Source organism: Belonocnema kinseyi, chromosome 3 (assembly GCF_010883055.1).
Source record: "Belonocnema kinseyi isolate 2016_QV_RU_SX_M_011 chromosome 3, B_treatae_v1, whole genome shotgun sequence".
In the NCBI taxonomy this organism is placed as follows: Eukaryota; Metazoa; Arthropoda; class Insecta; order Hymenoptera; family Cynipidae; genus Belonocnema; species Belonocnema kinseyi.
In genome coordinates this window covers 126,027,729-126,038,208 of record NC_046659.1, presented here as the reverse complement: position 1 = coordinate 126,038,208, position 10,480 = coordinate 126,027,729, and the positions used below count along the sequence as shown (strand labels likewise).

At 35.7% G+C, this 10,480-nt stretch overlaps 1 protein-coding gene across 1 annotated transcript; it reads right to left on the bottom strand.

Annotated features, from left to right (window-relative positions):
* Nucleotides 1-2,515: 2,515 nt before the first annotated feature.
* Nucleotides 2,516-5,384, bottom strand: LOC117170188 (cytochrome P450 315a1, mitochondrial-like). The gene has a single exon (XM_033356777.1). It carries the CDS (start codon nucleotides 4,439-4,441, stop codon nucleotides 2,888-2,890), a length of 1,554 nt encoding a protein of 517 aa, XP_033212668.1. The 5' UTR covers nucleotides 4,442-5,384; the 3' UTR covers nucleotides 2,516-2,887.
* Nucleotides 5,385-10,480: the final 5,096 nt, after the last annotated feature.

Here is a 10,480-nt window from a genome sequence, read left to right as displayed (position 1 = left end):
TTAAATCAGGTTCCGGCCTACTGAGGGTGATAGGCTTCTGGAACGCAGCCTTTGCAGTCTCGAAATGCTGTAGATTCTCTGACGTCATTTTGTAAGGCCTTTTAGTCGACAACATGTCGGAAAGTGGAGCGAGGATGATCAAGGAGTTCGGGATATACTCTTTGACCCAATTGCAAATCCCTAGGAAGGACCACATCTCCTTGCCGGTTCGTGGTGGGGTGGCATTCCGAATAGCTTCGAAATGCCCGGTTTGCGCCGAGTTACCCTCCGTACTGACCATATGTCCCAAGTACGGCTGGGTAGTTTGGCCGAAGCTACACTTCGCAGGTGCGATCGTTAGAACGTATATATTTATTCTTTCGAACACCAAAGCCAAGTGTAGCACGTGCTCCTTCCAATCTTTGGAATAAACGACTATGTCTTCGAGGTACGCTATGGCATATATTCCCCATTGCACAGCCAGGACCTGGCGCATGAAGTTCTGAAACGTGCCCGGTGCGTTCTTGAGGCCGAACGGCATCACTCGGAACTGAAATTGGAATTGAAAAAAATTGGAACTGAGCCTGGCGACATTGGTACCTGCCAGTACCCGCTCCTTAAGTCTAGGGTTGAGAAGACTTTGGTCGTACCGAGGTCCTTCAATGTTTCGTGGATTCTCGGTAGGCACTGGAGAGCATCCACCGTCATGCCGTTTAAACGGCGGTTGTCTACGCAGAAACGGTAATCGCCGTCCCTCTTGCTGGTGATCCCGATGGCTGAGCTGATGGGCGACGTGGTCTGCTCAATGATGCCGTCGCGAAGCATTTCATGGACTTGGACATCAATATACTGACCTTTCTCGTCGGAGTAGCTTGTGTGGGCTTCGCGGAACGGATGGCCGTCCCTCAGCTAGATGTTGTGTTGCATGTTGGCCAGAGTCTATTTCAGGCTTCCGCCTCCGTGAAACAATGGCGCGTGCAACTGCAAGAGATTACGGAACTTCGTCTGGTGCTCGGCGGCAAAACTGTTTTGTACCTCGATCTCTCCCGTGAGGGTGGCAATTTCGTGGTCATGGGTGAGGGGACTGAGATACACCCTCTGTCTTCCGGTGGTTCCCACGAAAATACAGTCAGCCACATGGTCGTGGATAACAATGTGCTGCTTTAGCCAGGGTCGGCCCAGGATAAGTTCTGCCCTCAATTCTGGGCTTACGCAGAACGTGCCTGGATAGTGACAATGCGGCGGGAGCCTAGTTGGGGCCGAGTTTATGTCGGCACTAGTTTAAGGGGTGCTGTTCGCGGCAGTATTCTTGGCCGGTTGTTCGCGAGCGGTCTTCCGGGGTTTCTCCTCTGTCTCGTCAGCCTCCGTCTGCACGGTCCGTTTCACTAACTCCTCGAACGTGTTTATGTTCGCTGCCCTGAGCACCTTCTTAACTGACGGCTTGAGGGCTTCCAGCAGCAGCGACACGATTTGGCCCTAATGTGTAGCTTATTGAGTGCAGCTACACCGGCGAAATGTTGGGCCAACAACGTGCGGAATTTGGCCCAGGGCAACGAGAGTATCTTATACACTTCGTACCACTTGGACGCCTTTTCGTTCAAGGACTTTGTCACCATCCTTGACCAAAGTGATTGCTCAATTGAGGCTTCCGTGAAGTACACTTCGCAGTGATTCAGGAAAGCCTCGAGATCTTCGTGGTTTATACCCGCGAAGGTGGACAGGGGGACGTCCGGCGGACGAGCAACGCGTATCGAAGAGCGCCAGTCAGCGAGTGGTTCGTTTGGTAGTTGTGACACCATACTGGTTACCGGTGGGTCACTATTGGCCAGTGATGGGACTGTAGTGGGGTACTGCCGGGACAGACTGGTTGGCTGTTGGGCGGCGGGTACCGCCTGTGGTGGTGAACGCCCTGCGTTCACAATTCCTGTGGGTGCCGGTGTCGACAAGATTATCTGCCGTGGATTGACTGGCCCTATACCCATATCCGGACGGCTGCTCGGTCCTGGTGTGGCGACGTTCGGGCTCAGTGGTTCGCTGAAGAGTACCCGGGAAGCGCTTCGCGATGTGTCGGGCGTGCTTTTGCTGCCAACACGTTGCGTGGTAGGAAGCGAGTAGGAATGCCACCGGGCATTGGTCCGTCTCCGTGAGACGGACGAATGTCCATGTCCGAATGTCCGTGAGACGGACGAACGACATGTCGGACTCACAGTAGGGGCGTAAGGGAAGGCGCATACTCTGAAGTAGGTTAGTTTAGCTAGTGGGTGGTGGGAGTCACACCCGCTTAATGTCCCCCTTTATTAATTTCTGCCAAGCAGATAACCCGTCCATGGGCAGGATGTTAACGGACGTTTTTACTTCCTCGAATTATTTAGAGGTAAGTGGTCGCCGAGTGCAGCATTTGTTTGTGTTTTGTGGTGGAGGGGTGGGAGAGGTAGGGATAAGGAGAGGAGAGAGATCCTGAGGTTGTGCGCGGGGGTCCAAAGTGGTTTCACCGGCCTGGAAAGGGTGTGGGTCGGCGAACGGCCACTCGATGACCTTTTTTTACAGATTGCCATTTTTAATGTATTTTGATACATTATTATACAATATTATACATTATTCTTGTAATTACATGACTGTCTACAATTCCCGTTGCCGTTAGACATACATGCAATCATACATAATAGTCTAATATATTTTCTTTACTCTAAATCTTCTAAAAATTGATATACTCTTGGCTACTAAAACCTTAATCAATGATTATTGCGCTTGTTATACATGTAAAACTATATTTCTTAAGTAAAAGGTCTTTACACTGCTCTTTTAATACGCAATAACCTAATAATGCCTGAAAATATTTCATTCCCACGTTGAAGAGTCTTGGTTTGGAAGTTTTCAACTAAAAACTCATTTAGATCGCTCTTTGGCATCATCTAGAGGTTAACTTCAGCTGGATAGGTTCAGACGGTTCAGCGATCATTTGTAAGACCATCTTCACTGGACGCTTGTTTATGCACTCTATCCTGAAGTTTTTTACGAGCTCTATTAAAGCCAAATTTATTTTGACTTCCGCCAACTTTTTACCAATGCAACTCCTAACTCCAATAGCGAAAGGTATTGTGGCAGCTGGATGGAGTACGCCTTCATAGCTTCCATTTTCTAATCGCGTCCACCGATCAGGTTGAAATTGATCAGGTTTAATAAAATTTGCGGGATCCCGCCCACTGGAGTACAAACTCATAAGCAAAATTTCCTCTTTGGAAACATGATACCCTCCAATCTGAGCATCTACGGGTATATATCGAGTCAGGAATGGAGCCGTTGGGTATAATCTTAGAGTCTCTTTCAAGATGCCGATGGTCAAAGGATCAAGAAGTGCTTCCTTGTGCTTTTTATCTTTAACATTTTTGTAAAATCGTTCCTGGATTGCCGGATGGATACTCAGTAAATACAACGCCCATTGAGTAGATGAAGTCGTTGTATCACCCGCTGCTATAATTAAATCTGCAACAATTCTAACAAGGTCCTCATTCTTTATACCAGCATCTATCATGTTTTTAAGAAGTCCATCACTGTCAAGACGTGTCATTAGCGCTAACACGTCCGTCACTTTTTTTAAAACATCATCCAAGTTTCTAGCAAACAAATTCCACCACGGGAAATTGGCATCCTTTGCCTTTTTTGCAGATATGACGTTCAGCCGACTAGAATACTTGAATATTTTATACATAAAGACGGCCAGATCATCGGCCTCCCTCAGTATCTGTGTTTTATGTGTGATCCAAGTAGAACCTATGAGAGTCGCCAGTATGGCTTGAAGAGAATAATCATAAATTTGAAGCTTCAAATTTGGGACGGCCGTTTCCGCATTAGCAAAAGAGAACATAGTTGTAGCCAGATCCTTTGCAACTTTACCACAGGGCTCTATCATAAAATCGATAGAATTAACTTTAAGAAGAAGTTTGTTCAGTATTCTTCGAAAATGTAGCCATTCTTCTCCTTCCATGAAAAAGAGACCACGGGAATTTTTTGAATGTTCTTTATTGTAAATAATCCATGCTTCTGGTATAAAGTGCTTTGGTGTTGGTCCTTCTAACTGGACGAAAATCTTGCGATATTCCTCAGGAGAATTAATGAATACTGCTGAGGTAGAACCTGCATGACTCCTGTATATGGGTCCCAGATCTTTATGCCGTTGATCAACATATTCGTGAAGCTTTGTTCCCAAACGAGATGCAAACAGAAATCGAATCATCCCCAGAAAAGAATTTACTGGATCTACAGGCATCTCACGAACAGCGCTTGAAGAAGCTACCGTTTCATATGATTTTTGTATCGCTGATATTCCTTTTTCCACATTTTTTGAGGCCGAATGAGAATCAAAATTCTTGCAGCAACGATCACCGACAGGTCGAACTTGTTTTCTAAAAACTGCAATTAGGGTGTAAAAATCTTTCCTGGACTGCATTGCAATTGACACCATTTCCGTTTCTGCCAGATAAAATAAATACTAGTATTCCTAGTAAGTACCTCTGAAAAAATCCCTGCGCCGCGTTGCCTAAAAAATATCCTAAGCAACTTACTGCAAGCCGCAGATAAAAACGGCAAATTATGTTAGTACCGTCATATGTTTTGTGTAACCTACAGAGATACCTCTTGTTTCTCCTATGTAATTAAGAACTATCTATTTTCATATAAGATCACCAAAGTTCTCTTAGACTTTTCAATTATAATTGAATTAATTCAATTTCAAAGACATAATTATTTTTCTCGTTTAGATTCTTTAAAATACCATTCAAAACCAGATAATTATTTTCCTGTGCAGACATTTTGAATAACTATAAATAGTTCTTTTTTATATTGCTAGTGACATTTTTCATAAGTTTAGTTTTAAAAAATTGTCCTATATCACTATCATATATAATGCCTTTGAATTCAAAATAAACTGTAAATTTTTCTTTGTATAATTTGAACTTTCTAAACAATGTTTTCAGACGATTTTGAAGTTATAAGAACAACAATAATATCAATTGATAGCAATTTCGTTTCATCAACTTGAAAAACAAACATTAAATTATCGCTGATCACTGCGATTGTAGGCTGTTTTACGCGCACTTTGCATTTTTTCGCCGAACGATTGACTTGCAAGATACACTTGACACTTTCCAATAGAACACAAGCAGTGAATGCGCACGACGAACTTATAGAGTGAATGGGAGGAAAAGAAGAAAACTGCTCCTGATGTACGATCGAGGTTTCAAAGAGATGAGACGATGACACCGCGTAACGATGGGTAGAACTCCTAAACACTGATACGGGACGTCACGAAAGGAGAGTGGCTTGTCGAAAGAACGAAGTCGGGATTACGCTGCTGAAAGTTTATTTTTATTGCTCGTAGAGTGGGAATGCAGAGCGGATCTGTCTCCAAGGAAGTTCGTATAATCACTGACCTTACTGACTATCGTCTCTCCCGGTGACCGAGCGTGAAGCTGGCCGAGAGCCGTGGGAGCGGCAGCGGGGCCGCTGATTGGCTTCAAGACCGACAACGGAGTCGCGGCCAGCAGTGGGGGAGAGCTTCCTCGAACGCACTGCCTCGTTAAAATAGAACTATGGTCTTATATTATTATTAAAGTTATTTTAACTTTCATAATATTTCATTTATTTTAAATTTCATAATTAAATTTCTGAATTTATTTTACGTACATAAAAAAGAAAGGAGGGCCGTAATCACCCGTCGGGTCCAGGCTAACATACGGCGACCTCGAGCTATAGGCTGGGTAGTTTGATTTCTTTTATTTATGTTTTAATTCATTTTCCAATTTGTTTCCTACCGCCGTACATTTCGAGGTGCTGGTTGAGCTCCCCGGTTCCGCCAGTGCGCTAGAGAAAGAAAAGAAGTGAGGAGAAAGCGAGAAAAAAGATGGAAAAGAGAGGAAAGAAAGCGCGCGTTGGTGAGAGTGAAAGAGGCACTAGCGTACATGTTGGAAGCCTGTCGCGATGTTTCGTGCTGAACGATGCAAACTCGTGCAAACTCGTCGTCAGAATCTCAAGAGTCCTCAATTTGTCACGTAAGACCTTCACTCAGAAGTGCATCTTGGAAAATTCTGAGTGAAATCGTGTAAACAGATTATTTGATTCTTGAGGTTCGCATTCTGTCGTTTGACATACAACAATAGTTGAATTCTCAACCAAAAAATGTCAGCTTTGAACCAGAAATGAAATAATTAAATTTTGAATTAAAAAAAGAAGTTTTCAACCAAAAATAACGAATTTTCAACAATTGAATTCAATTGAAAAAGATGAATTTTAAAAATAATAGTGGAATTCTTAAACAAAATGATGAATTTTGAACAAACAAGATTATTTTTCTATGCAAATAGAATTTTTTTCAAAAAGTTCAATTATGGCCAAATAGTGGAATTAAAAAAAGGTAAATCTTCAAAATATGAATTTTTTAACAAAAAATAAGTTTCTATAAAATAATCTAATTTTGATTCCAAAAAATGCATTTTTTCAACCAAAATTGATGAATTTTCAACAAATTAATTAAATCTACAACCAAACAAAATTATTTTTGACCAAGAAATTACTTTTTTGATTAAAAAAGAGAATTTTTAATCAAATTGTTTAACTTTCAAAAAAGCAGATCAATTTTTTTCCAAGTAGTTAAGTTTTTAACGAAAAAAATTAATTTTTAACCAAGAAGACTAATTTTCTCTAAAAATAAGAATTTAAAAAAAAAGTAGATACATTTTTAACCAAATATTTGAACTTTCAACTAAAAATGTAAATTTCTAGCCAAAAATAGAATAGTTATATACCCACTTGTAAAATTAATTAAAAAAGAAACGAATTTTCAACTAAAATTATGAATTTTTTAAGCTTATATTTTCAACTAAACAAATGAATTTTCAACTAAAAGGATCAGATATTTACAATTCTTGAAAAGATTCAAAAATAATTTCAAAATAGTAAAGATTAAAAAAATATATTTTTTAAATGTAGCTTTTTGAATATTTAAAAAACGGAGCCCCAAAAAATCATAAGGAAAATTTTTAATAATTTTTCATTTTTGAAAATAAATTTTAAGAAAATATCCAAAAATATTCAAGAACATTTCAAATTTTTCCAAAATTGCGGAAAATTAATATGGATTTTTTTACATTTTGCAGGTTTTAAAAAGATTAGAAAATAATTTAAAATTTGAAAAGGTTTACAATATTTAAACAAATGTTCATCATTGAAGATTTTGAAAAAAATCTAGAATGGTACAAAGAATTCTGAAATGTTTCAGAAGAATTAACATAAATTTCCTGAAAATCCATGACGATGCACCATAAGAATAATATTCAGGGGCGTAACATTGTTTGAAAATTTGTTTATTTTTATGTTAACAAATTAATAAGTGAAAATACTAATTAAAAATCAAAAACGCTTGGAGACTTAATGTTTCACTTTTTGTTTTTCTGTTCGGGACATACGTAAAAATAATTCTTATTTACTTTTCTGTACAAAGTAATTTTTAATGATATAAGCAAATTAAATAAACAAAAAATTCACTTGTTAGCCATTTTGCGCTCTAAATACTTCGTTCCTTTAAAGAAATTTCAAAAAATTGTTGAAAATAAATTATATGTACGATTTGTTAATATTAAATAAGAATTGTTTATTATTTTAATAAATTTAATAAACAAATACAAATTTGCGTAAATGTTCACTGGGTTTCCAGAGAACTTTAGGGAATAAATGAAATTTCAAGGATCCGGCAAGCAATAAAAAAAATCTGCGAACGCTAACCCACGTACCTTCACTTTTCTGAGATCCACACCTTCTTCGTCAAAGAGTGCCATTCTAATACACTTGTCCATGAATGTAATAATAAGACATGAAGACATAAAGCATTGGATTGATAACAAATCAGTCACTCTACAAGCAAAAAAAACTATATAAGCTGGTAACAAAGTAAGTGCAAAGGTTAATGGAAAACTGATTGACTCGTTTGTTATTATGCAATGTGTTAGACAAGGATATCTTATGCCTTCATGACTATTATAATCATGGACAAGTGGCTAAGAATTTCCCTCCTCCACGGAGAAGTTGTGGATCTCGAAACAGTAAAGGTACGTGGGTTAGGGTTCGCAGATGACAAGCTTGTTATTGCAGTCACTCAAAGACCTGCAAAGAATTTAGGTCAAACTTAATACAAGCACGAAGAAGATAGAAATTGAAAGAAAGAAATGAAAGAAAAAGAAATTCGTTTGTATTTTTTTCCGTGTCATCCACTCTACGATTCCGTGGGAAAAGAAAGCTGTTTCCATTTTACGAAGAAAGTTTGTTTTGAGATTCGATTGCTGCCGCAGGATATTCACGATGTTTATAAAAACCAAATCGAGGACGGCGTTATGCAACCTCCTAGCCTTGGTCCTAGCCAATGGACCTAATTCTAGTCCTTGAGACCCTACATTGCATGATTCATCTCCTAAATTTTATTCCTCTAAATGTTACAAGATGTTACAAGATTAGGATTCTCATAATTGATTGAAAATTCGACAATTTTCTTAAAAAGCCATCCTCTTTGCTGAAAATTCAACTATTTTGAAAAAAGTAACTTTTGTACAAGGGTTCATATTTTAGTTAAATTGACATTTTTTGTTCAAAAATCTCGCTTAAAAATTCAACTATTTAAAAAAAAATTTATTATTATTGTTTGTTTCCGGATTGAACTTTTTTTAACATTCTTTTTACTAGGTTGAAGCCAACTAAATTTTATTAAAATAAAAATCTTTTTCAGTTGAAAATTAAATTCCTTGGTTGAAGATTTAACCACTTTGTAAGAAAATAATGTTTTGATTAAAAATTCAACTGTGATTAAAAATTCGTTTTTTTTTAAATTAATTTTTGTTAAACTTAAAATGTAACTTTTCGATTTTCTTGTTTGAAAATTGATCTTTTTCAGTTGAAAATTTGTTTTTATTTTTGATTGAAATATTTATTATCAAATTATTAGTTGAAAATCCTTTTGTTTTGTTTCAAAATTGAGCTACTTAGTTGAAGGTTGAACCACTTTCTGAAAAATATTTTTTTTTTCTTGAAGAATCATCATTTTAGTTAGTAATTTATCTCTGGTTGAAAGTTGAACTATTTTGTTGAAAATTGATCTTTTTTAATTAACAATTCACCTACTTGCTTTAAGGTTGAGCTATGTTGTTCAAATTAATTATTTTTTTGGTTTAAGATTCATCTCTTTAGTTAGAGATCAACATATTTTGTTCAAAATTGTTTTGTTTTGTTTTCTTAAAATTGAAATTAATATTTTAAGTGGGAATGTAATTTTTCTATTTTTGTTTAAAAATTGGTATTTTGTAGTTAAAAATTCGTTTTTTTAAAACTAAGTTTGTTAAGTAGAAATTAAAATTTTACTTTTTTGTAATTGACTCTGAAACAATCTTTTCAGATTATTATATTTTCCAAATAGGAAAAGAAACTATCCACAAATTTATGCATTTCTGAAATTCTTAATATTTGAAACACTCATACAGAAAAATTTAAATAAAAAGATTTCCATCAAGAAATTGAGTTAAAAATTAAACTACTACTAACTGAATTACTTGCTTGAAGGTTGAATCATTTCGTGAAATAAAATTTTTTTTATGATTCCCAAAATTTTAGTTAAAAATTCATCTTTTTGTTAAAAGTTGAACTATTTTTAAAAAAATGGTTTTTTCTAAATCAAAAACTCACCTACTTGGATAAAAAATGTTCTTAAAATTAATTTTATTTAGTAGAAATTTTAATTTTCCAATTTTTTGTTGAAAATTTATGTTTTTGAGTTGAAAATTCGATTATTTCGTTAAAAATTGAACTATTTTGTTAAAAAAAATTTTTGGTTAAAAATAATTTCTTTTAACTGACAATGCAATCTTTTATTTTTGGTTAAAAATTGATATTTTATAGATTGAAAATAGTTTGTTTTTTTTGTGGAAAATTAATATTTTCTAGTTTAAAATTCGTTTATTTCTGTTAAAAATTACAATTATTTCGTAAAAATGTTTATTTTCCATTTTTATTAGTTGAAAATGCATGTTTTTTAGTAGAAAATTCAACTATTTAATTAAAAATTAAACTATTTTTTTGAAAATTGATTTTTGGTTCAAAAAAATTCTTTTTAACTAAAATTTAATTTTTCTATTTTTGGTTGAAAATTGATATTTTTTAGTTCTGAAATTCGATATTTTTTTATTGAAAATTAATTTTATTCAGTGAAAATTTTCATTTTTAATTTTTAGTTGAAAATTCATGTTTTTTAGTTAAAAATTCAAATATTTGGTTAAACATTCAAAGCTAAATTAAAAATTGTACTATTTTTTTAATCTTATTTTTTGCTTGAAATATCCAAAATATTACATTTTTTGTTTAAAAATTTATCTTTGTAAGTTAAAAATGCAACGTTTTTGTTAAAGTTTCAACTACTTTGTCAAAATGGCATCTCTTTTGCTTTAAAGTTTAAATATAATTTGTTGTA

Coding starts and splice junctions, on each gene's coding strand:
- LOC117170188 (XM_033356777.1), bottom strand. CDS start 4,441: ATGGTGTCAATTGCAATGCAGTCCAGGAAAGATTTTTACACCCTAATT.